Raw genomic sequence first — 27,132 nt, 5'->3', positions numbered from 1 at the left:
TGATACTTCAGTGTGTCACTTAGCTGCATTACAAAGGCCTGGATTTTGGTGTGAGAGTAAGGGGCAGCAGTTTTTGTACCTCACACGTTTTGTGGTTTCGATAAATGTTTCTGTGCAGCTGTGTGTGTGGTAAGGTGGTCAGTAGTTTTTGTTGTGTGTGTGTGTGTGTATGCAGTCACACACAAGGTGCACTCCCACCTCCTCAGCCCGCTGGCAGCTGTGTTGATTCTGGCTGGCTGAAATGTAGGTCAGAGAGAAGACAGCCCCCAAAACCAACCCATGTCCCGCCCCCCCCCCTCCTTTAAACCCCGCCTCCTCCAGCTCTGTCCGCTCTCTCATATCCTTTAATCCACCCTCTCCACATGTCTCCTCTCCTTCAGCCCGTGCCCTTGCTCTTAGCTATTTCCTTATATCTCCAGTCCTCTCCACAACCCTCTTTCCCTCCTCATACACCGATCCCCCCCCCCCTTACCAAACCCTCTGCCAACCCCTGTCTACACCAGCCTTTAAACACAGGCAAGCCACGTGTGCAAATACATACATGCCTCACACACACTGTATGCCCAAAAACTTCCTACTCTTGATATATCACAAAAAACTTGTATGCACATTATTTTTGTGCCACGGCCTCCTGATGGGCTGTAATTATTTATTTAATTAAGATAACTTTGTTTCTGTGTTGGCTCTCTCTCACTCTGCACAATACTCCACCCAACTCCAATCTGGATCCCATTTGATCCCCCCCTCCCCACCTTCCCCTCCGAGTTCCTTTGGTAACTAAATCTCTCTATACTACCTCCCTCTGAAGAACAAAGATATTGTCAACAGACTTGACCCAGTACAATCCAAAGCCTTAGGAATTATACAGTAGAAGTACCATTCCAGGTAGTGACATGTGAATGGCTGTCACCATCCTGACAGGACAGGCTTGTCTAAATATGGCTCATCACTTTCCTCCACGGCTCAGATTTGTATGCATTTTTCACAAGAGTGGCCCCCAACAGGAGGTTATATTTCACTTTTTCTATCAAGAGAACAAAGTGCACGTCAAGAGTATAATTAGCTCAAATTACACCAGGAAAGGCTCGGATAAGTGCCGCTACTGTCTGGCCCAAAGAACGTCTTGTCAGTACTAGGTCGCTTGTATGCTGTATTGTTTAACTGCATTATTTTATAACTGTGTTACTATTGTGTACAATAGTGTAAAAATAAAAGTTTTAATAAGGTCAGTTGCTATGTAAAAACATCTGGACACCTAATAAGGAAAAAAAAAGACAAACTGTCACTGTGAGGATGAGGAATCTGTGAGGTCATCTTTCAGCAGAAACAGTACATCTCCAGATGTACTGCAGATTTATGGTCACCTTCAAAGCTGCTCTTTAGCAGGAGTGTCCAAGGGAGAGAGGGTCAAGTCCAGGGGAAATGTATAGAGGAGGCACAGAGGTGAAGCCTTACACTGTAGCCACACATATACACACAAGCAGTTGATACGTTTGTCTGTGCACATACATTCATTCTGTTGACCATATGTTTTCCCTCTGACTTTTTGACTCAAACAAACATGTGTTAGGAAAGAGGATTCCCTTTTTTCCATGTCCAAAGATCATAAATATGTGGATTGGAGTCTGGTGTTGTTTCTTGTTCCCCTTGGACCCTTTCAGCATGCTGTGACTCATGATGTTTAATGTGTCTTTGTTGCAGGGGAAATCGGTGTCTTTGACGAACTTCTTCAGGATAGCCCGGAACACCATGACCATGTGCTTTAACAAGGAACCAGGGGCTGCTGAGGTCGAGGTTAGCATGCTCACATTTCAATTTAACAACTTTTGGATCGCCCTGGTAGCTGCAACGTCCCTGGTTCGAGTCGGGCAAGGGACCTTTGTTGCATGTCATACCTATCTCTCACCCCCCTTGTTTCCTGTTGGCCTCTTCGCCAATAACTGACTAATAAAGGCAAAAAAAGTGCCAAAGAAATAAAAAATTAAAAACTCATATTAAATGTTAACCGCAGTGTCAACAACAGCTCCTAGTAGCTTGTCTTTGAACTTTTGTGTAAACCTTGGATATTAGAAAATCACCTCAAACATTTACTCTGTTTTCATGTCTAGCAATCTTTGTTCAGTTCGCTGATAACTGCGGCGCACACCTGGAACCTGCACCCTGTTTCATGCATTCTTCCACTGATCGGCCAATCTTTTTTTTTTCTCTTGCAGCAAGAGTACTGGAGGATTGTGGAGCAGAGAGACAGCCACGTGGCAGTGCATTGTGGGAAGGTGGACACCAGTACACATGGGAGTGGTTTCCCCACAGGAAAGTCAGAGCCATTTTCAAAGTAAGTACCCCATAGACCTTTATACCACAAAAAAATGTTCTGCCTGCATCGTGAACCTGGGCAGACAAACTTACAGAGAAAATTTCATGGAGGTTCTCCTGGATTATATCATCTTAGTATTCCCTAGAAATCACCTTTTCCTCTTCTTATTTCCTCAGACATGGATGGAACCTCACTGTCCTCCCCAATAACTCTGGATCCATTCTGAGGCATCTGGGTGCTGTGCCTGGTAAGGACACCTTTGAACTCATCAGTGCATTTGTAAAGGCAGTTTTCTACACAAAAGACTGTAGATGCTGAATATTGGAAGTATCATCTATCACTTTGATTGTAGACCAACCCATAAAATCATGTTAATGCACATACTGGATGCATTTGATTTATGACCTGTCTCTTTCCAGAAAAAAAATGCACATTTAGTTTCATCTATTCAAATGCTTTTCCATTGTTTCCTGTGGATCATCTGCTGCTAGTAATGACCTATATATTTATTTCTCTCTCTTTAAATCCCTCTAATGCCACAGGGGTGACCATTCCCTGGCTAAACATTGGCATGGTCTTTTCTACCTCATGCTGGTCTCGAGACCAAAATCGCCTTCCATATATTGATTACTTACACACTGGTGCTGATTGCATTTGGTAAGTATGTCCTGGGACCTTTCCTCCTCATCACTGGCATTGTATGTGCAAGATCACACTTAAAACTTTGCCACAAATTCTGATGTAAATATTTAAATGTTTGTTAAATTAGCTGGGAGAACCATTTGAAACGGCAACAAATGCTCTTTCCCGAATAAATATGAACATGTGTGTTCATGTCTCCTTCTGTGTGTGTGTGTGTGTTTCACCAACAGGTATTCTGTCCCTGCTGAGGAGAAGGCTAAGCTGGACAAGGTGGTCCATACACTGCTTCAGGCCAATGGCACCCCAGGACTAGAAATGTTGGAAAAGAACATCATGGTCAGTGTGACTGTGTTTGCAATTGAAAATATATCAATATTACTATCTTCCATCCATGTTACCACTGTCTGAAGCCACTTCACCACCAAAAATGTACAGTTATAGAAATGTAACATATTTTTTCTCTCCCCTCCTTCCACTTCGATCTTGTAGATCTCTCCAGAGGTGCTGTGCCGCGAAGGCATCAAGGTTTACCGCACGGTGCAGAGGAGCGGCCAGTTTGTGGTCTGCTTCCCCGGTGCCTTTGTCGCTAAAGTGTGCTGTGGCTACTGCGTGTCAGAGACGGTGCACTTTGCCACACCGCACTGGATGAACCTGGGTTACCAGGCCGCAAAGGTCAGCATATGAGTCAGGGTGGGCAAGTCATGTTGAATTAATAATGGTACATAACTATTACTAATGTGCAATAAGGGATACAAATGTTTTCTAAATATAAAATACACAATCAAAATGACTTGTTGGGTTTCTGTGCAATTAATATTTTGCCTGTGCATTACTGATTTTACATGACAGCTGTTTATTTTATTTCACTCCTGCTTTGTAATGCCTCAACACTGGCCTCCTGTGGACAGAGGCAGTTAAAACTCTGATTTATGTAGAGGTGATTGCAAGAGCTGCCTATATAAATGAAACTGAAATAGATAAATAAACTTAGAACCTCAAGTTTGATTCTCTAATCTGCCAGCGTGTTGAACTTTAAGGAGTAATTGCAGCTGTAAATCTCCCTAGGGGATGTTTTTAGGGGTTTTTTTAGTGATCATGAGCAAGCCTTTTGGAGCATAGGACCTCATTATAGCTGTAATAGCATAGAGGAAAATGTTCTTACTGTCATTATGGGCATTACAATGATGGAAGTACATATACCTTCAGCAATACCATCACATCCTTAACGACAGCAGAGATTGCCCTCAAGGGTAATATGACATTCATACAATGCACAGTATTGAGGTGCAATGCCTGGGAAAAAAATCTTTTAAATGGTGAACGTTTTTTTAGTTTAGAGGCCAAGAAATATTGATCTGAGTGCGCAGAGTGCTTGGTTACACTACAAATCCATTCTTACACACAGAAAAACATTAGCAGCGTTGTTGGAGCGAATTGTTCAACTTGCTTTACTCTTAAGAAACCTTGTACACACATCCATATGTGATGTGCATGAACTGTTGAAACATGTAGATAGACTGGAACACAACTAGTTTCATAAATGATGCTTGTGGAAAAAAGACTGAAAATAGTTAAGATATATATTTTTTTTAAAATAGGCTTAATTATTTAATGAGAATCATAAGTTTTGATTTGTTTCCACAGGACCTGAAATGTCGTCGTATAGCCAAACCCTTCTCCATGGAGAAGCTACTGTACCAGATCGCCACAGCCGAGTCCAAGAGGGACAATGGCCTTCTCCTCACCACCATCTCCGCCCTACTCAAAGACCTCAGGTAGGATGCAGCAGTGCACCTACACACAGACATTCACTGCACACTTATACACAACACACTGAAGCTACAAATCCAGTTTTATTAGCCATCGCCATGTAACATCTATTACAGTATGTTGTTTCAGTAGCACGATCAAAGATCTGCACCTCAGAGGGTAGTTGAGTCTTAGAGGCTCTTTAAAAAGAGTTTGCCTCATTTTTCTTAAATCAGCTCGATGAAGTTGCTTGATTACTGGTTTCTTTTTGTTCACTTGCACTGCGAATCAGATGAAAATCAGAAGAACATTGCTGTTTAGCATAATAACGTTATTTTAAAATGTAGAATTTAGTTCGCAAATAAGAGGTTTTAAAATAATGTACCGTCATTTCAAAATGTGTCACCATAAGTATAACATCCATATTTTTTAGTCCGCTGTGTATGTAATTTTGATCTTAATGATGGTTATTCTCTGCAAAACAGGAACATAGAGATGCGCCAACGGCAGGAACTTTACAAGGCGGGTCTGCTCTCCTCTGCCCGCTACGGCACCCATGATGGCAGCCTGGGGCCTGGTGAGGGACGCAAGAAGCCCCGCGGCAAATGGCTGGCACTGGAGTCCTCAGAGAGACGCTGTCAGATCTGTCAGCATCTCTGCTACTTGTCCATGGTGAGAACACTTTAACAGACAATTGTTTTAAAATATGAAGACTGTTTCCCCCCCCAAAATGCTGTTGTTCCAGTTTGGATAAATTTAGGTACCGCAATACTAAGAGTGTCTGGTTTCTACATCAATGTCTCTGTCTTGGTTTTTGTGTGTGTGTGTGTGTGTGTGTGTAGGTGGTTCAGGAGACTGACAATGTGGTCTTCTGTCTGGAGTGTGCCCTGCGCTATGTGGAGAAGCACAAGTCCTGCAGAGGCCTTAAGATGATGTACCGATACGATGAGGTGAGCTGCAGCCGTCTGTTTCTGCCATTACAGTTCTCTCTCCATCCAGATGGGGGAGACATCAGCCAGGTTGACACTGGCTACAGGAAGTGGATTATTCATTATGACGGTGTTTATGTTCTGTACTTTGTGGTGCCAGTGCAGTATTTCCTTTAGAGACGTTATAGATGAACAAAATGATTGTGCAGTGGGTGATTTATTTAAAAAAAAAAGAAGAAATATTTACATTGTTTAAATGGTAAAATTTTGTCTTCTTCCCCAATCAGGAACAAATCAACAGTTTGGTGAACCAGGTGTGTGGCCGGGCCATGTTAAAGAGTGGTGGCGGCGGTGGCGGTGCAGTCGTCGTCGGAGCAGGAGGAGGGGACCCTTGCCACGGCCTCAGCCCTGCCAAAGCATCGCCGGCTAAGCGAGGTCCCCGAAAGCGCGCCACCGTGGAGGTGTCCCTGGCACGCCTGTCCTCCAGCCACATCCCCAAGGCTGCGGCTGTGTCCTGAGGAGATGCCTCAACATCGTCACCCTGTGCGCTGTGCCCATATCCCGCCCCCAACCCTCCCAGACTCCCTCGATTTTTTACATTAAGCAGGATCACTATCAATCCCTCCTCCACCACCCCATATTTAAGATCTGTTGTTTTTTAGCTTTGAAAATCCCCTCACCTGACCTCAGCCCCCCCCCCCAATCCTTCTCCAAAAGATATTCACCTCCCCCCTTAGAATGACAGGCTTGTTTATAAAAAAGAAAAAAAGAAAAGCAAGATGTCTTTTTTGCACTAGTGTGAAAGAAGAATTTGTTTTTATTCTTGGATGATTTTAGAATCCCCACCCCCCCTCTTTAAGTCGTCCTTTACAACATTACAAGCATTACAAGTTCACAAGAAGACTTGACGGGCCCTGTTGTACTCTTTACCTCCACCCAACCATCTTCCCTTAACTGAAATGGGTTACATTTGTTACCTTTTTCTTGCATCACTCTTTCCTGCCCTCTTGTCGCCCCTGAGACTGAACCCCATCCTTTCTCATCACGCGTCACTCAACTGTGAACATGGGACGAATGAAAAGGCGGCCTTTTTTTTTTCTCCCCGGTTTTCTGAAATGAAAATGACATCAAGTAGTTACCCAAAGTTTCTCTCTGTCCTTGGTTTGAGGAAGAGGGGTCCTTTTTTATTGTTTATTGATTTTTATTATTTCTTGATGCAGCTGCATTGTTTTAAAAAAAAAAAAAGGGGGGGGGGGGGGGGGGGGGGTTGGCGACGCGAGGTAAAAACTTGAAAGACAGACGATGTTGGTTTATTGTTGGTTAGCTATGTTTTTTCAACATCTATTTTGAATTTTAGCTTTGTTTTTGCTAGGTTTTTTGCGAGAAGTCTTCTGTGTAATTTTTTTTTTTTTTTTTTGTCATTGTGGATGTTTCTGTTCGTTGGTGGATGTGAGAGGGGGCAGAGCTACAGCTGCTTGACCTGTGAAAGGTCACCGCTCACCTCACTTCCTGGTAGTATGGAGGGATTCCTCCTTCGCTAGCAAGTGAAAACTGTGCCTGATACTTAGCGAGGAGATCCATTTTATTGGTGCTGTTGGTTATAATTACTGTATAACAACACAAATTAAAATCTGGGGGTTAGCGCCTGCTATCAGCTAACAGCTAGCTCGCGCAACCCCCACCCCACAGGGCAGAAAGGCTTTCAGGCTTTTCTGGTTCTAGATGTGCAATCGTGTTAACATTCCATTCTTCCAGTCCTCTTGTTTCATCTGTACCAGTAAACATTAATTATTATATTATATTATTATTATTATTTTGTGTTTTTTACTTTTGTTGATCTGATGTTATCTCAAGTAGAGCCACTAGTCAAAGAGTGTAAAATGTGAAATATCAAATCCAAGTTTTGTTTTTTTTGTTTTTTTTCTTTTGTCTTTTGTTTTTTGGCTTTTGCATTTTTTTCCCTTTTTGCAGATATATTATGAGTGATTTTTTTTTTTTTTAGAGAGGAAAAACTCCAACACAAACAAAACATCAACTTTTTGTACATAATCCTGTAAATTTCTTTAAATACTTGAGCCTTTTTCTGGGGTTAAGGAAGAAAGAAAGGAAGGAAGAGAAGAGAAAAAGTTCCAGAGGAGAGTGCTTGATGAAGAAAAAGCCTTACATTTCCCTTTCTTCATCTGTGTGAGTTTCATGCTTACAGGGTTGCTCTGGTAAACGTGTATAAAAATTTTAAGTGCTGCTTATATCACTAAGAAAGAAGATATTGAGTAGCCAACGACTGCCCCCCAACCTAGTTTTGTTTGTTTAGCTTTACTTTTTTAAAGAAAAGGGAAAAAAAAGATATGTTCACAAAAAAAAATGGGTTTTTACATTTTCATTACTGAAAATTCAACAAAAATGTAGTAGCTACTCATGTTGCACTGAGCTTGCCAGTGGTGACTGTCAAGGAAAAATCCTATAATCCAGTTTGTTGGTTGTCGTCCCTCGCAGAAGACTGAACTGTTTTAGGACTATTTAATGAAATACCAAGTCGGGTGTTTTCAACATAAAAAAAACGTGGTTGTCAAGTTTTTATGGCCTTACAATATATTTTATTCTGATGGGATTTTTGTTTGTTTTTCAGTTCATTTTTTGTGTGTTTGTTTCTTCCATTTTCTACAGTATAAACTACTTGCTCACAGTGGGGTCTCTGGTGACTTAATTTATTAGTGCCGCATCTCGGCCTTTCCCTCCATTCGGAAAGAGAGTCTCATGTTGGTTATATTGACAGTTTTTTACTTTTGCAGTTTGTACTTAAGGTTTAATAAAAACTTACCGACAATTCACTGTCATTACTTTCCAACCTGCTTGTGTCTCTCTTTGTGTGCAGAGTTTTGACTTAAACTGCGAGACAAAACAATGTTTTTAACAACTTCAAATTTTTGATTTAAATTTATTTTCTGGCAGATCTTCTCAATTACCTCTTGTTTAGTTGAAACTACTTTCTGTCAAACAAGTAGTCCCAATTAGTCGAAAGAATCCGAACTGTTGACAGTGAGGTCTGTGGATTGTTTCATTCCATTCACCTCCATTGTATTGGGCATTTTAAAACCTGGGCAAATAAAATCAAAATGATCTGCATTACTAGATAGATACTAGTAGCCATAAATGAGAAAATGTTTTGCTGTAATTTGAGTGAACTCACCCTTTTATAACAATATAAATGTCGAGACACTGCAGTGAGAAACTTGTCCGTCGGCAAAAATGACAAACAGGTGGTACCATGACATTACCAAGCTCCACAGTAAGCTGCAGTATTGGTGTGGGATATACTACAAGTGATCTAATGTTCATTATACATGGAGCTTATTGCGCTATTCACACACCACACGTTGTGCATGCTAACTGTTGGAGGATCCTGCAGTTCTTCATAGCTTTAATTAAAGTGCACTGGAATGACTGTCACGCATCGACAGTGACTGTTTCCTATTCACAATAACGCAACACATCCACTCTCAGCCTTCAAATGTCATTTACTCTCAACATAATACTGGTATTGCTTTTTCTTATTTTTCAGTTTAAAAAAAACAAACATTTAACTGTAATAACTGATTAACATCATATTGTCCCTCAAAAGAAAACTCCTTTCAGAACCTCTCTTGCTCTGTACTCGCCTTTCCAATTCTTCACCGTTTCTGCTTTCCATTAGTCAAGAGCTCGGGCAGGCCTGTAAATCAAGAGTGAACGCACGGGGACTGTTAACATGTTCAAACCCTAAATTGTGCTCACATTTCATTCTTTAACTTGCTCCTGAAATGCTTAGATGAAAATTTAACAATGGTGGGGGGGAGAAACATTTATTACCAACGAGTCAGAAATTGTAGGCAGGGGAAAAGAAAGGAAGGAGTAATGCTGTCACATCGCACAAATGTCAACATTTCTGTACAAAAAGATCTGGATTCTGTTAAACCATCTGGGTGTTTTCCAGTGCATAGCACACAGTCCAAACAGGGATTTGGTCCTTGTTCAAAAGGAGGAGTTTACCCCAACGTTATTGGTTAAAGGAATGGCAAAGGGTTACTCTCCTCTGTGTGTGTGTGTGTGTGTTAAATCAGTAATATCCTGATACCTGAAGTCCACCAGTCTGTCAGCTATACAGTACTATGTGGTAAATGACCTACTGCCAAATGACTGCCAGTATTAGGCCAAGTTTACCAAAACCAATGGCACAAAAGTGTTACCTAAATGGTTGTTTACATCCAGTATTGCAGAGTCTAGCTCATAGACCACTTAAAAGAATGCAACAAACTTTGGGGGTTCAGCTAATCCATAAATTAATGACAAATTCATCCATGTGCTTCTTGCAGATCGTTTATCTACATGCTCTGTGCTAATGCTCAAGCATTTGCTTTGTTTAAGGCAGTTTACACATGAAAAAAAACAACACATTTTCTCAGTTACCTCCATCGGTATCTAGCCATGCAGGCAGTTTTGATTTTATTAGCCCATGTTTTGAGAAATTAAAGAAATACTGTAGTCACTGTTACAGGTGTTAACAGAGAGGTCTGTGGATTATCTAGTGTAACTGGGACATTGCTTCTGGTAAAACAAGTTGCTGTTGAAGTTCTTAAATGTAATCTCTTAACTTTTTAAGCAATCAAAACAACACTGCACTGCAGCAGAGGAAATCTAAGCACAGATATGGGAAACCTGGGCAGATATAAGCAAAACTATCTGAATAGCTAATGAGAAAACAGTTTTTTTTCATAATTTGGGTGAACTGACCTAAGAAATCATCACACACATTTAAGAAAGTCCAAATAAGACTTACTTTTCCTGATTATAAACATATTTTACCCATGTGACCTGCAGCAAAAATGCCATCATATTTTTTTATATTCTGTGGAAATTTTACTAGTCTCACATGCAATAATATTTGACAGCTGCAGTCTGTCAGCACAGCGAACGCTAAAGTGTTAGCACGGAGCATGACCGCAAATAACCTCAAAAAGGACATATGGTTGATTTTAGTGTGTGCTTCTGTATGACCTCATCACTTATCAGCAGCCTGGTCTCAACATGCACAAACACAGAAACTGAATATTAGAGCAAACTATTGATGTGCATGTAAAATCACTACCGATGTGCGTGTAAAGTCACTCAGCGCTGATGGCAGATCTATCACACTAGATTCAATTAGAACTAAAAACTCACATCAATGATCTTTTTAAGGCAAGGTCATGTGGCAGTTAGTGCAGCCTAAATGTTTCTTCACGATGAAAAGAATGAGAATATATCCGAGTTTGATTTGGCAGCTCTATGTGTTTGTGTGTTTGTGTTTAAATCCAGTCCATCTCTCCTCAAACCTCCGACCTGCTTTTCTCACAGTCTTTACTGGTCTGGTCCTCTTGGTCCACGCTGTCCACCAGCGCTGTATCGGGGTGCACTTCCTCTTCGTCCAGCGTCACCACCACCGGGGGCCTTCTCCTCCTTCCTCCCGCCGATCCTCCGACGCCTCCTCCTCCTCCTCCTCCTTGCTCAGTCTCCTCTTCGTCCTCTTCCTCGTCCTCCTCTCCTGCCTCCGTGTCCTGGCTGGCTGAGTCAGTGCAGGTGGACGAAAGAGAGGAAAGCTTGTGGCGCAGCTCGGCCTGGGTGGGAACCTGGAGACTGATTTCTGTGGTGAAGGACTCAACATCTGGACCTGGGAGAGAGAAGAACCACGTATAACTTTTTAAAAAAAAAGATACACACTAGGAAACCTTTCATGGTTTGCACAAATCGGCGGGGAAGTGTACCTTTAAAAACCTAGACAAGTCTATTATTTATTATTATTCATTATTTATTTGCTGTCTCAGCCCTACAGCTGCAAATAAACTGAGATCTTTGGATCTCTGTTCAAGTTGTTGGAATTACTTCACAGGTTTTGTTTAAACTTGCTAGAATTTGGCCGGGCTCAGTCGTGTGCAGTCATAAAATGTAGCAGATTTATTGGCATCAAATTATTTTTTAGACGAAAACTAGCTGTCAGTTAAATGCTGTGGGTTGTTCACTGTAACAAAAATTTTCCCCAAGCAGATGTGGACAGATGGTGTTGGTGCATCATGCCCAGACATTATGCTTGTCAATCTTCTGAGTCACATATTCCTGCTTCAGAGCATTCTTCGATATCAGTTAGTTGTAGCACGTTATTCCACTGCAGTAAATAAGTGTTGCATGTATTATTATAGATCAAATGACTTTAGTGTATATATGTGTGTGTGTGGTTTCCTACCTGTGACAGGAGAGGCAGCACTGTTGTCCTCTCCCCCAGAGTGCAGAAACACATCTAGGGCCTCATGGTCAGACATGTCCATCAGATCCATCTGCTCCAGCATGTCCACGTTCACCTCCATGGACGACATGCTTCCTATTGGCTCTGGACACAACATGGGATAGCAAGATATTAGCCTCACAAAACACTGTCGCATCCAGAAGGTAGCAGCAAGGGGCTGAGTTCATGAAGACAGTCTGTCTTTCTTTCCAAAAACTTGCAAGGCAGAAGCAAATGGGCACATTCAAGCTGGATGGACTTTGAAATGGGTGAGCTTGTGTACAAGGGACATTCCGTTTACCTCATGATCCAAAGCTTTAGTACAAGTAATGGACTGGCAGGTGTCACTGTGAGTAGGAAGCTGTATAAGAAAGCGACAAGCAACACCTACAACATCATTAAAGGATAGGTTCACATTTTTGAAGTACATTTAAAGAGTTATTAGGCGCTTTTGGACCAAACAGTTCTGGGATCTCTCTGAGAGGAACTACCTGGAGAACAACATACCTTTATTCGTGCCACCAATAGGAATGCTGAAGTGATGTAAGCTGGCTGACAGTTGATAGCAATGTCACTTCAGTGCAAGATACAACAACAACAAAATTGCATTGTATTTCCTCCATTGCAAATAGGCTCAATAAAGCCTGGACTTCACTGTTGGTCCATTTGTCCATGTGTCGGATGTTAAGAGCTGTTGTTTACATGGCTAACGTGTCACACAGGTTTTTAAAAATGGCGGTTGCTGGTGCTGCATTGGCTCATGTGTTCAACCAATCAATGTACACTTACATCACTCAAGGTTCCTCATGTGCTGGGAGAGTACCTACCCTGAAGTAGGAGCTAAAAAAAGTACCTCAAAACAGCATTCTAAGAACTACAATTGTTCCCAGTTCCTGCAGTGCGTACACTATGAAAAGGTAGTAGTTCCTCCAACAGTTCTTAGAAATATGAGAAAGTTCCTCCGGTCCAAAAGCACCTATTGGTTGCTGTAATCCTGTCCATACAGGCTCTGAAGAATGCCATTCCAATGTAAAAGATGGAAAAAATAGGGAATTTCACAGTAAAAAGATTCTAACTTTGGTAGGTACCCACTTGATTTGAGTAATTGAGGTTATTCAAGTCTCATATTAGCTTTGGCTGAATCTTGGAGTGTATTTTTGCACAAAACGAGGACTGGACTGGACTTTGTCCTACATTACTTACATTGATTTTGCATTAGGAAGGCATACTTTCAGGGCCGGTATGGAGATTAAGAACAACTGCAAACAATATCTCTTTCAATGTACATGTGGGTATGTGAGTATTGTTTTAAGACAGACTTGAAAAAAATGTGAACCTATCCTTTAAGTGGACAGTTATATTTCAGTGGCTCAGAAGCAACAAGCCTCCTGAAAGAGAATTCAAATGTGTATATCCACACTTAAAAAAATGAATAATGCTAATGTTATACCAGGGTTTCTCTAAAATACCTTACAAAATTCAATTTATGCACAATGGAATGAAAGATTGACAGTCCGTCCAAGGAACATCAAGTAAAATCAGAAAGTGGTTTAACTTTATATTCAACATAACAGTAATTTTATTGTGGCTGATTCTATATTGTCCACATAATTTTTATGACATGTAATTGGGTAATATAGTAAAGTTTACCTTTTTAACCAAAAAAAGTGAATCAACAAACCTAACCAGTCACTTATTTTGCCTGTGTTGACATTCTATATGAATGTGGCTAAAGCAGCTTTAAAACTGGAAAACTAGCTTGTTGTTTGATAAGCAGTATTGAACAAAATCATTGGAAACTCCTCTTTAACACCAGCTAATGCTCTACAACAACTTCTACAGTCCTGAATTCACCACCTTGCAACGGTACAGCACCCTCCCCACCCCCCCACCCCCCACCCCACCGTTCACTGTCATGATGTGCTGCATGCGTCACAAACAGCCAGTCAGTGCACTGTGGGGGATGAAGGGGATGGGGGGAGAGGGGGGGGGTTAGGGTGTGGGGGTGGCAGAGTTGCGAACACAAGAGGAAAGTGGGAGATGACTGGTCGGCGAACAGCAGTGAGAGAGGATGTCATTGGCTACCGTACCTCAAGGAAATGAGGAGAGCAGAGGAGGGCGGCACAAGGAGGGAGAGCAGAAGAAAGAGTGAAGAAAGAGAGAAAGAAGGGGAATGTTATTTCCCATGGAGACTGCCTACCAAAGTCTCTTCGTCTTTAAAACAGCAACACACACATAGAACATCACACACATATACTATAGACACACAAATGTCATATTTTCAGATGCCTAAACTTTGGCAATTTATCGGAGATATCCGCATAAATTGCCAATCTTTACACATAAGCTGATTCTAAATGCATAAACACACAGTGTCGGATTCATGAAATGCATATACACGAATAAATGGGAACGCTGTGTAATATTTAAACTTAGACGCATACAAAAATCACTCCTGCACACACATTTCCCTCAGTCTCTCTTCTCCTCTTTAGGAACAGCAGCAGTGGTGTTTTCTGTGACACATCTTAGAGGAACCAGGGTTTAATGCTCGCTAATGACTTCTCAGTATGCAGCCTCCTCTCATGTGCATTTCCATATCTCGCCTGTCAGCTATGCAATTACCATCACAGAGCCGCTATTCAGCCTCATAAAACATAGTATAGAGGATGTTGATTCAGTTTTCAGCCCCAAATGGATCTGTGTTTCCGGCGCATGAACAAAAATAAACAAATGTGCACGAACACACACTTGAACCGACGCTACGGCTGTGTTGTGAAAGTCTTGGTCCAGAAAGTGCTGCTTTGAGAACATCATTTCCATGTCATTGCCTCCAACATGTTCTTCTTTTAGCCCAACTGTGACCTTGTCTAAAAGGTTCCCCTGCTGGGAAGGACTGTTTTTTGCAGTGAGATTGCAGAGAGTATGTGTGTGTATGTGTGTGTGTGTGTGTGTGTGTGTGTGTGTGTGTGTGTGTGTGTGTATAAGACCATTGAGACCTGAGCTTTTTGATGCCTCAGTGGCTTACAGTATGACATCCGCTGCCGTTTCTCTCCGTTTCTCTCTGTCTCCTTACAGTTTATTCTCTCCATCTCTCTCCCTTCATTCTCAGTGTTTCAGGCACTATCTTTGCTCTCCTCAGTAGCGCCACCCTGCTGTAGGGATTTATAGCTGCCTGAAGGATAATGAGTCACAGTGCGCCGCGTGTTATTCGGCTCTCGTACGGTAGCTTTATTTTCAGATGTGTTTCACCAGAATAATGAGCCTCCTCTGTAACTGATTACAAATATTCTTACAGCAATTATGACTGGTTGACTCAAATTATTCTGTTGTGGATTTTTGTCAAGCAGCCCACATGCTTGCTTTTGTACTGTGAATCACATCATTGGAAGTGTGAAGTCTAAATGTAAACATCTCCACTGTCTTTTACCGTGAATGAATGTAGGCTACACAAGATCCTGACTGGTCTTTGGATAATGAGTATTTCATTCTGAGTATTTCAATCACTACTTTGGTGATTGTTTTTTGTCAGAGGTTCATTATGAAAAACACTGCATTGATTTATAAAAAAAAAAAAAAAAAGCTGTTCTGAGTGACAGTTAAGTTTCTCTCTCCCTCTTGTTAAGTCTCTTTCCTTGCGCTCCATCTCTCTCTCTCCTTTCTTACTGCTTGACAATCCTCTCTAATAAGCCATTTCCAGAGGATTAAAGAAGGAGGATAGATGAGCAAAGGAAGAAGAAAAATCACATTACAAACACTGGGCCACCAGAGTCCAATACATCTTTCAGTGCAGGGTGCATATTTCACCCAGTCCCTCATTTCTACACATCCTTCGGATATTTTAGCACAGGCTTATAGCAGTAATACATAGGGTAAACTGCAGCAGGATTCTATTATAATCCCAGTGGAAGACTTCATTTATATGGTGCTGTGGCATTTTTCAAACTAATGGCTCTCCTTGTGTGTTTAGCGACAGCCACTCAGAGTGTGGAGCCTCGCTGGAGAAAGCTATTATGGCTCAATCTTGTGATATAGTCCAAGTGTGAAGGTTTTGGCTGATGGTATCAGGACTCTGGAATTAATTCATTTGAATGCTGGATTGGCTTTGCATTCCCCCTTGAATAGGTTATAGGCACCACTACTTAAACCTTAACTCCCTGACATTTTCCTTTGCACGCCTCAGACCACAAGAAACGCTAAATTTCGAGCCGTTAAAATATCATCAAAGAGCATGACTACGATCTCTGTGATGAACTTCTGACTGCACCGCTCCTCCGTCTCACCTCTCCTCTCAGCGATCTGTAGGTAGCCGGTAGACAGATACTGCTCCATGTCTTGCTGGAAGGCCTCCTCAAAGAACTTCTGCCTTTCTTTCAGCTTGACCTGGGGAGGCGGGACCCCTCCCTGTTCTGCCCCGGGGACTCTCTGTGCGTGCTCCGCGTCCAGCTCCACTGGAAACACAGGAGAAGAAAGTTACGGACATGAGACGAGATCAGAGAAATCTACAAGGCACCTAGAAAACACGAGCCTGGAGCAAAAGAGAACAATTCCTGCAAACATAACCTTTAAAATTATAATCAAGTCTCCAATAGATTCATAGTCACGTCTGAATAATTACAAAGGTCAAATGATGGGTATCCCAGATCTTGGTAACCACTTGTCAAATTTTCCTTGCCTCAAAGTCCAGCTGATCACAAAATTTTATTGAAAAAATCTGTTTTTTTCTGTCTTGGGGATCGCAACAAAGACAATCCCTCTTTTTTTGAGATAATATTTTGAACACAATCACAATACGAATTTCTTTCAATGACAAAAACCTTAGTTGTAGCAAAAGTATGGTGACTAAAAATAATGAGTACCATGGCAGATAAAAGGCAGCCAAACTCAACCCTCGGGCCGGGGTCAATCTTTACTGAAGCAGAACGACATGGAGCTCAGTGCCGCACAGACTTCATATATTCTTCGATTCCCCAGCTCCCAGTAACTCAATACCCTGTCTGCTGCGTGCTGCACGGGAGGGACCAGTTTCACACATGCAACCCCTTGTGCTGCACACGCTTTAATAAACGGAGACTCCTCTCCTGCTGTCTGTATCCTCAGTCATGCTGTGTCATTAAAGCGAAGTTTCCAGATGAATCACTGCTTTCTTGCAAAACAATTAACATCTGTGTTTGTTGCATTGCAACTTGAATTTAAATTGGAGTCTCTTATCTATTATTTATTGACTATTCTTTAGCCTATTAGGCCTCTTCAAACTGCAAACAAGAATATAAATGAGAAATTTATTGTTATCTTCATTCCAAATAAGCACACGTCATGCTTTTGTTTGACAGCAATAACATTTTATATTTAAAAAAAACAAATGGAAAGCAATTATTTTGCAAAACTCTTGCGAAGCATCATTCTAAAACAAGAGTCGTTTTTAGATGTGACTGGCCTTGACAAGATATTTATTGGATTCTGATTGGTCTAGGCAGGAGTCTGGGGCAGACTGATTGGCCTCAACAGGGCACTTGGCCCTGTCCTGGTAGTTTAAGACGTCTGGGCAATCCGTGGGGACAGGGCGGGAGAAGGAGGAGCATATGCAAGTGACGGAGCGATTGAAAGTATGACCCTGCGAATAGAGATACACTGTGTGTGTGTGTGTGTGTGTGTGGGGTGTGTTTGTATTTGTGTTTGTGTGTATGTGTTTGGGCACTGCTGCAGCCTAGAGTCTCAGACAGGCTGTCTCTTTAGTTCTCTTGTCTCCCTCTGATGGACGGCAGCATTATATAAGACCACTCACTGACACTAACTACTGTAGAAAGAGCCAGGCTGCTACATATAAAATGTCTCATGTGACCCATATCTTTGCTCCTGGATTAATACGGACAAAAACATCCCATTTAGGGAGTGAGGGGCTAAAGAGATGCATTGCCAATTTGAGTTCTGTTCATTTTTCTCTATCAGAAAACACTGTCCTAAATAAAAGGAATCAAGAATACTCTATAAATTCAAAAATTATACTTTAGGAAATGACCAAGTAAAAGGCTTGCAGAAAAAGAAAAAGAGGTTTCCAAAAGTGATGGGAGAGGTTCTATGAGAGGTATAAACTTAAACCTCTTGATGCCAACACAGAACGTGAGGACAATCAAAATTGAATAATAGTCTATATTTTTATTGTATTGCATGCTTAGCAAAATGCCTGATTGCTTAATTCTCTGTGCCATATATTTCTGTTGTTCTCCAAAAAAACAAAAACAAAACAGTAAATGAAAGATGACATTTTCCGTTTATACAATGAACATGTGCATGATCAACCACACCTTCCTGCTGCAGTACATACCAAATCCACAGCTGAACACTATCCCCAACAAATCCACCATTTACTCCTGTTTGAGTAAGATTTGCTAAAGTATTCTGATGATGTATTTTTAAAGATTTACATCCTCCGTAAGAAGAAATGGGCTTGAGGCCACAGACAAGTATTGAGATCAATACACTGTTGGTTTAGGTCTTTTCGTGGGATTGGCTGACAACAACATAGAATAACACCAAGCCTCCACTGGCAAAACTTCAATAAGACATATGATGTGTATGTGATAGCTAAAACCTCTACTTGTATACTTGTTCATGCTGTACATGAATGCCATAACCTGCTCTTTCTTCCATTGTTACTACTGATCTCTTGCAGTGAAGCTAAAAAAACAACAAACTGTATTTGCGCATTTGATGAAAGAACAATAATGAAAGGATGACAGAATGCAGGCAGCCACAAAAACACAGTTCACAGAGTGGTCAGTTGTCTGGTGTGGTGTGATTTAACCATTACTTCCTTAAGACTTTACACATTTACATCCCAGGTGTTGCTGTGTTGTCTGCCTTACACAGCCCTGCACCATTCTCTGCCTCACATCTGTTTACACCAGCCCCCCAAAATCAATACACTGCTTCAGGAGTGTTAACTCTGCTGCAGAATCAGAGAGTGGGCGCCCTCACACAGACTAGTGTCCTGATAAAATAGGCTGGGCCCTAAAGGGGCTCGCAGCAGATGGACACACACACACACACACAAAGAAGGGAACAATGAGGTCCCACCAGAGCTCACTCATGATGAACATCACACCAAAAGCCTGTAGAGACTTGGAAGAGAAAAGCTCTCTCTCTGTCATTCCTCTCTCAGGGTCCAATTTATCTCCTTTATCTGACTAGTCGTCTTTTTTTTTTTTCTCCATCACTCCCTCATCTTTCCCCCCTGACTCTGCCCTTCCCTTTCTGCTGGCTGGTGTGTGTGTGTGTGTGTGGAGGTCTTGTAGAGACTGCTCTATTAGATTAGGGGCCTCAGGGAAGCTTTGTTCAGATTGTCAAGCATTGTGTGGGGTTAGTAACAGGGGATATAGAGGGAGTAAAGGAGAAAGTGGGCAGTGCGTTTAGTTATAATTAGGGCTTGCAGACAGACCGCATAAAGCTAGATCCTGTCGTTTTATCTCTAAGTCTTTAATCTAATTCTCAATCCATTATTAGCCTGTGCTGCCTATTTATTTAGACCATCTACTGCATGTACCTACTGTACATGCCCATCTGTTTATCTGTCTGCCGGTCTTAAACCTGTCCCTCATCCTTCTAATCCACATACAAAGTATGTACACAGAGTCTTGAGAGTTTCCAAGAAAGTCACATGCATCCCAAATTGTTCACATACAGCATATTAAATATCATCAAATTTAACTGTGGTTACAAATACTGTCCCAAATGCCACATTATAATAAAACCAAAAAGGAACATTTTTAACCTAAGCAAGCCATTAGATGTAGATAGTGACCGTTCATGTCAGAATTTCCCCCCAAAACACTCAGATGAATGTCATTTTCATAGTTTAATGATGAGCTTCTTATCTTTCCGGTCTTCCTTAGAACATAACACCACCTGTCATATAAATTTCACTTCTCGTGCTTCGTCTGTTCATACTAATCTCTCCTTCCTCCCCCATCTTTCTCTCAGTCCTTTCTTCATCGTCTACCAGACAACTATATCCTGCCACGCATGTTTGTGTAGCTACAGGAGCTATTTTTAGCGCTCGCTCACATTTAACCCACAGGATTAAGTTTTTGCTGATGACTTTGGTGTAAAAGCACAACTCATTAAGTCCGACAAATTTTATCTTTACAGGCTGTGCTGCACATTCATACAGTTGTACAGAAATACGTTCATTAGATTCAAATGCTCACGGCCTTGCAAAGTAGTTAAAAAAAGACATCTGGTGATGCCATGGCATTACATTAGTCACAGTAGATGATGTCAAATTAAATAACAGAATTTTATCCAATTACAAAGACAAATGATTTTTAATGGCACTCATGTAGAATAGCTGCTATAATCTACAACTGAACCATTTTTTCTGAAATGAATAGAAAAAGAGGAATTCCCTTCATGAGAAAAAGACACAATGACAACATGAATGAAGGTCACAAATTCTCTATCAATGAATTTCCTGCTATGTTTTTAAAAATGAAAATGAAACATTTTCAGCTAGAAACCTTTTACAAAAAACACATGAACTGAAAATTGTGTACTACCTGAGTTTGTACTTGCTGTGCTACTTGTTGCGTCTGTTCCTGCCATCATGATGCAGGACAAAAATGTGATTCTGTCCCCTCACAGGCTGTTTCTTTTGCTTGAAAGCTCACCAGGCGACAGTATACTCCACGTACTCACAAAGTGTTATCTGCTGTCTTTCGTACATCTCCACTGTGTGACCCGAAACCCGGGGGAAATAAAAAAAAACATAAATAACATTACATAATCTTGTTCTGCCTGTTCAGATGGCTGTTTGTGCAGGTCGATCGATACGAAATGAGACTTTTAATGTAATTACACTTGTATCTGTTCTCAGTGGTAAAGAAACGTCTGGTATGTACTCTGCAAATGCAGGAAGCAGAACCCACAGAAAAAAAGGCCGGTATGTCTGTGTGGTTCAGGGTGTGTTTGTGTTAGTGTGGCAGCATGCATTCACTTACATATGTGGATGCGTGGGTGATCATGCACCTGTGTGTGGTTCTTTTTATGTTCCTATTTAATATATAGACATAAGACATTAAAAACAAGCAGTCAGTTTGCTTAACTTCACTATTTACTCATAAAAATGCAATCTGCATTTTATTTGCTCTGTGTTCACGAGTGTGTGCGCTTGTGTCGCTGGGAGTACTAAAGCAGAACTGTGAATGTTCATTTATGTCGTGTAAACGCGTGTCCATATATAGAAGCGCAGAGACCAAACCTCACTAGCTTTGCCCTTTATTTGTAGCAAAAGTGAGAGATGTTGCTAGGAACTCTTTGCAGCTGAAAAGAAGACAGGAAACACGCCATCGAGGGCAATTCAAGACTTTAGGATTCAACTCGAGCTTTAGATTTGACTAAATGGAGTCATTTTCTCACAGCTTGGCTCGCAGAGCAAAAATGCAAATCGTGGCGTTAAGTGTTCATCATACGAGCTTGGTCACCACATCTCTTTGATATGCTGAGCTCACTTGCAACAAGCAACTAATTTTATTTCATCGACGTCTAAGACTCCCTTTCATTGTGAGGTTTGAAGCACTAATCTTAATTAGAGCTCTTTCAGTTTTATTTAGTGATATTTCTTAGGGTAAAGAATATTGAGTTTAGAGCACTGGCAGGCTCTGTTCAAGGGACCATAAATAACAAGTGACACTAACAGCCCTTTTCAAAAAGAAATATCTTTTTTGAAGTGATCAGCAGCCAATTCAAGTCAGGGGCAAAGCTGGTCCGCAGTCATTTACATTTTGTAGTGTACTTCACATATCAGGTGCTTCCTTGGGCTCTGCTAATGGAGAGATGGTTATGTTTGGAGCCTCGCTGGACAGATGGACGGATGGATGAAAGCGTTAGTGGACTTGCTGGACTGTTTGCCTTCGATGCCCGCCAAAGGCCTGGGACTAGAGCCAGTGTTTGTGTGTGTGTGTGCAGACAGTATTAGACATGTAATGGTCCTCTGAGACTCGATTGTGTATATGGGATAGAAAGATCAAGGGGTACAGAGAAGGACAGAGAGGGAGAGAGAGGGATGGGCTGTGGGATGAGGGATGAGTAGAGGGTAAATATTTTTCACCTGGGAAAGGCTGAAGAGGTCACAAAGACTATGTAAAGCAGTACACTCCTAGTATGATGTCAAGGTTTGTATTACCTTTATGAGAAACAGTCACAAAAACATTTGCCCTGAATCCACTCTGATGCACAACAGTTATTAAAAAAATTCTCAAAATTTTAATTATTTTGAATTTGCAGCCAAAAGCATGCATGAAACTAATACTCATCCACCGTGAGCACAAATTATTTTGTTATTATATATTATACTGAACGCTCAAACAATCCATCCACAATCTCATTATAGCTGTTTCATACACTTTACATCATACTGACTCATCAAACAGATCAAACGTTCAATATCTGATATGAAATCCCCCTTGTTCTACCCATCACTTTAAATTAGCTGTCTGGTCTCGGATGGATTTGTTTCCGTTTGCTTATAAAGGCCTAGTTTTTCATTCTAAGAGAGCAGTGTGCAGCCTGAAGACCAAGACGCAGGCTTGACAGAGGAGACAGCCACTGCTTCTACTTCTTAAGCCCTGCTCACTCAGCCGTGGTATTTTTAGATTCTGTCCGCCTCCCTATATCTCTCAAGTGCTCAGGTCTCCGCCAAAGGCAGCCCCCGTGCTGTAAATAACACACAAACAATCACTTTTTTCTCTGTCGTACACACAAACACACACACACACACACCCATCAAAATAACTTGCATGTTAAGTGACACAGAAACAGTTCTAAAGGGACTGAATGAACCCCGTGTGTAATATATATATATATATATATATATGTGATGTAAATGAAACATATTCAATCATGCACTGGTGACCAGATGCATTACACACAATAATACAGCAGAGAAGTGAGTCATTAATGTGGGTGAAGTGTGACTTGACTGCATTATCTAGAATAAACCATCCAGTCATTTATCTGTGGCTGCTGATAGTCTGAGAGTCATTTTGCTGCAAAAGCTAAACGTGCATATACAGTAGCTACTTATACACACATGCACAAACAATCTGCTTGCCTTATAATGACTTCACACTCGTCTTCGAACCGATCATCGTCACACTCTGTAGCTCGCTAACACACCACATAAGGTACACATTTACAGCTCCGACTTCCCCCTCATATACACAAGAGGGCCAGTCTCTCTGCTTGACTTGTTTCATGATTTCGCTTTTCTTTCCCGATGATGTGTTTGGCCTTTTATATAGGTAATTCTAAAACAGATGTTGTTGACTGGACGAATATTTGTAGCCTATTACTTCTAAATGGCTTGAATGATTGTAAGAAAGACAAAATCACACTGCTAGTACATCTAATTTAAGCCTCTCGCAACCTTCCAGCATTTCAATGTTATTGTTATACTTTGTAATATAAGTCTGTTTTTTTCCTAAAACAAATCTTGCCTAAGGATCCAAAATCTGAACTGCAACTACAGTTCTTTCTTTTGCTGAGTGGAGGGCAAGAATAAAACATATATAATAGCTTTCTGCAATATTAAAGGATGTTATTCAAAATGTTCCACGCTAGCTGCTGCCTTTACTTTGCTCTGATTTACAGGGAAACAAGACACCTACGTGAACTTTCTTGTTAAATTCAGATTCGGATTGAAACCATGTGTACATTAAACGAGCTATTTCTGGCAACTGGAGGCCCATACAGACCGAAAGGAAACAGAGGAATACTGCTGTAAGATTTGTGACCCATCCTGATGGTCCTGAGGAAATTTTTGATCCAAATCCATTTTGATATGATTAACAATATGTGCGGTTATAAAACCATATAACTGTTGCTTTGGGGAGAGTTGTGTTTCAGACTGCAGCATCCATGATAAAGTAGAGGGTTGTGTTGCTGAGGCTACCACCAAGTGGGCTGTGCACAGGTTTAGTGTGGGTGTCAGAAATATTACAGTTTACCACACAGTTTGTTTTCCCTTCATGCTTTCCTTGACCTTACAACAACTGAGGGCAACTGATTTTTTTGTAGAAGTTTCACACTTGGTAGCTTTAGGGTTTTTTTTGTCCAACTTTGTCATGAAAAAACAATAAATTAGTTCAATGTGAATAGAGCAACTATAAATAGAGCAGGCCAAACTGCATCAACGACTATTATTATCATCATTTATAACGAGGAACAGCCACAGAATTACCCACAGTATAATGCTGACCTGTAACATCTTCTTTAGTCTCCATAACATAAGTATGATTCGAGGGGTTGTCTGTAAAAACATCACATTTGTCACGTCTCTCCAAGTATGTCAGTTATGTTAGAAACTCCCTTCAATAAACAGTAAGAGGTGACTGTTGATCCTTGAAGCCGTGTTTTGAAGATAAGATGTGGGCACTTCAATGAGAGAAGAGTAACATCTAGGAGCTTGTTAAATATTTTCTTGATCCACATGATTCATGACCGCATACATCAAGTTTTCTCTCTTTTTCTATCTCAGTAACCATCCACTGTAATTCGAGTGGGAGTGAAAACACACATTATATCGGTTTTGCTAACTACACGTGTAACCAGGCAACTGCACACCAACATGTAAGGCACGGTGGGAGAGCTTCCTGCTTCCTGCTAAGTCATTCACAGTATGCAAACCACCAGAGGATTGAACACTTTTCATTACAAATTATGACTGTTTAAAAGATATCGTTCAGTTTCATGGACCATGTACAAAAAGTAATGGCCCATTCCCCGGCCCTGACCGATCTGATTAATTCCTTTTGACTGATTCCACATATGAATACTTCGAGCTAATGTGTAAAAACAACAAGCTGCTACTGTTAATTCACCTGGCTGGAAAAAAAAGCAGATGAACAGAAAGACATACAATACTTGGCCACAGTGAAATGAGTGCAGACACACAAGCATAAATACATGTTAATAGTTTAAAGTGGATGGGTTACCACTAGGCCTTGCAGCAAATCAGAGGTGTGGGGTTAAGAATGTACCAATTGGATGTGAGAGGGGTGAAGGTCACATCTGTAAGTGTGTGTGACACTAGTAACCTTATTGAGTGTGTCTGGACTGAACATGTATTATTCTTCTAAAACTGTCACTGAAATTACTGCTACTAGTGAATAATTCCAGGAATTCCTAGAAAAATAAATGAGTTAATAATTCATAGTTGTCAATGTATCAGACACTCGTTTATTAACCCACTGGTGAAATATTTGTTGTGTATATTGTCCTGTCCTCACCTCGGCTCTAATGCTGCTTGATACTGGGGAGATTCTGGCAATTTTACAGTGAATGCACTGCTGGGGATTTAAATGCAGCCTCAGTCTGTATCATCCAAAGAGCTTAAAGCCAGATTTGATAAAACCCAGGCGGCTAACAGAGCATTTCGGCTCTTAAGTAATCAAAGCAACAGCAATATCAACCGTTTGGGCCAATGAAGTAGGAAATAAACACAGCTTAGGTTGGGGGGAAAAAAAAAAAAAGTCGTGACCTGAGTTTTAAATGACCACAGCAACTATAGTCGAAGAAAATCTAATCTGCCAAAATATTGATACTGTGACAATTTAATTATTTATTTAATTAGTTTAGCTATTAGTTAATGATTTATAAAAAAAAAAAAAAGAAAAGAAAGACAAAATTCACTTTTATATCTTTGATGATAAAACTGCACCATAAACCTAATAAAATCCTTAAAAGTTACGCACGCATCAATGTCCCTCAAGATATTCCCATAAATTCTGAGGTCTTGAGTAGAATATAAAGTAAAGTAATGGACCCGTATGTGTGGCTGAATTTAGACTGAATTAAATGCTGAAAATGCTCTAATGAAGATGTATTACACGGTCAGTCGAATTACAATGTAAACACAGGCGTGACACACATTACCACACACAGTAACTATTACATAATATGACACATTCTGACAATAGTTGCATCCTGGATCACAATGTGCATTCATTCATTTTGCCACTTTGATACTGATTTGATACAGCCATGAATCAAGAGTAACTGTCTCATGTTTGAAATAATCTTAGATATTCAGCCTTGTTTAACCAAAACTCCAACTCCCTTTTTTTATTTGTCACAAATCTCCCTCGTTGCTGCAAAGGCACACACACAACGAGCAGCTGCACTTGTACTCTTCAGCTCTGGGATGCAAAGCCATGCCTTCCTGTTTGTTATGCTCTGAAGTAAATTAGTTCAAAATCCATATATTGTGCTTAGAATAGTCTGTAGCAGAGACGATGGAGGAGAATGTGAGCAGATGTACTCTATGGATGCACTGTGAATATATATATTTTTAAGCTGCCAGCTGACATTTACCTCAAAACATTTTCATGGCTGTGAGGCATCTGGCCTTTGTAAATGTGTATGTTCAAATGCACACATGTATGTTAGCATGCAGACACATGATACACAGGCTGGAAGAAACAAGTTTACACCAGCAGGGGCCAGATGGCTGGAAAGGTCAGCAGCAGAGGAGATAAAGGGTTTGGAGCATATTCAGTCGATGCATTTGCAGGTTACATGAATGAACATTAACATCAAGCATGAGATTCAGGTTAGGAAAAGGGTTTTATATGTTATTTAGCAACAAAATACTTTATAAGAGTGAATGGTTGCAGGCTCTGTGCAATTAAACCCAACCTGAGGAAGATGAGAGAGAGGTTTGTCAACCCTGAATTTAAATCAGTGTGTTTGAGACTTAATGTTAAGTGGAACACTGTTTTGTTAAGGAGATGGATATAAATATTTCAACGTTCAGAAATTCCAGGTCAAAGTTTGTTTGAAACCATAAATATCAATGCATATGCACATCAAAACTCAACAAACTAGAATATACGTTGTACTGTATCTGCATTAAAGTAACACACAGATTTTAAAGATGTGCTATGTTTTTTATGGCAGAATGGTGCCATTTTTGTGGTCACAATGACAAAATGTACTGTAGTAGCCTTGTGACCTTCAGTTACATGCAAAATATTCAACATAATGCTCGTGTCTTCTATGGTTCGTGTCCTTGAACTGTGATCTTGATAACCAGTGAACAGACAGAGATAAAGATAGGCTGTTTTATCTCAGAGCACCTGACAGTACATAGTCAAACAGAGGGGCCATCCGTCACCAAGCAGGAGGGAAAAAAAAGAAGAGGGGAGGTCTAC

At 40.8% G+C, this 27,132-nt stretch overlaps 2 protein-coding genes across 12 annotated transcripts in view; one reads left to right on the top strand and one right to left on the bottom strand.

Annotated features, from left to right (window-relative positions):
• The window catches only part of jarid2b (jumonji, AT rich interactive domain 2b), a 107,007-nt gene extending 99,411 nt beyond the window's left edge, over positions 1-7,596 (top strand). For all 5 annotated transcript variants that reach the window (XM_044335142.1, XM_044335146.1, XM_044335144.1 and 2 more), the window contains 10 exons: positions 1,702-1,794; positions 2,214-2,332; positions 2,491-2,561; positions 2,857-2,971; positions 3,187-3,292; positions 3,446-3,628; positions 4,601-4,731; positions 5,191-5,377; positions 5,548-5,655; positions 5,922-7,596. In XM_044335142.1, the coding sequence (XP_044191077.1) occupies positions 1,702-1,794; positions 2,214-2,332; positions 2,491-2,561; positions 2,857-2,971; positions 3,187-3,292; positions 3,446-3,628; positions 4,601-4,731; positions 5,191-5,377; positions 5,548-5,655; positions 5,922-6,152 (1,344 nt within the window). In that variant the 3' untranslated portion in view covers positions 6,153-7,596. The remainder of the gene's footprint in view (positions 1-1,701; positions 1,795-2,213; positions 2,333-2,490; positions 2,562-2,856; positions 2,972-3,186; positions 3,293-3,445; positions 3,629-4,600; positions 4,732-5,190; positions 5,378-5,547; positions 5,656-5,921) is intronic.
• A 656-nt stretch (positions 7,597-8,252) lies between these two features.
• The window catches only part of dtnbp1b (dystrobrevin binding protein 1b), a 68,979-nt gene continuing 50,099 nt past the window's right edge, over positions 8,253-27,132 (bottom strand). For 5 of the 7 annotated variants that reach the window (XM_044335154.1, XM_044335155.1, XM_044335156.1 and 2 more), the window contains 3 exons: positions 16,210-16,377; positions 11,888-12,031; positions 8,253-11,317 (listed from right to left, as the gene is read on the bottom strand). In XM_044335154.1, coding sequence (XP_044191089.1) covers positions 10,977-11,317; positions 11,888-12,031; positions 16,210-16,377 — 653 coding nt within the window. In that variant the 3' untranslated portion in view covers positions 8,253-10,976. Of the gene's footprint in view, positions 11,318-11,887; positions 12,032-16,209; positions 16,378-20,481; positions 20,808-27,132 lie in introns of those variants that run through there. The other 2 variants (XM_044335153.1, XM_044335151.1) reach the window with 2 other exon arrangements.

This window comes from Thunnus albacares, chromosome 19 (assembly GCF_914725855.1).
Source record: "Thunnus albacares chromosome 19, fThuAlb1.1, whole genome shotgun sequence".
In the NCBI taxonomy this organism is placed as follows: Eukaryota; Metazoa; Chordata; class Actinopteri; order Scombriformes; family Scombridae; genus Thunnus; species Thunnus albacares.
The sequence above is the reverse complement of the archived record's forward strand: the minus strand, read 5'-3'. Positions and strand labels throughout refer to the sequence as shown.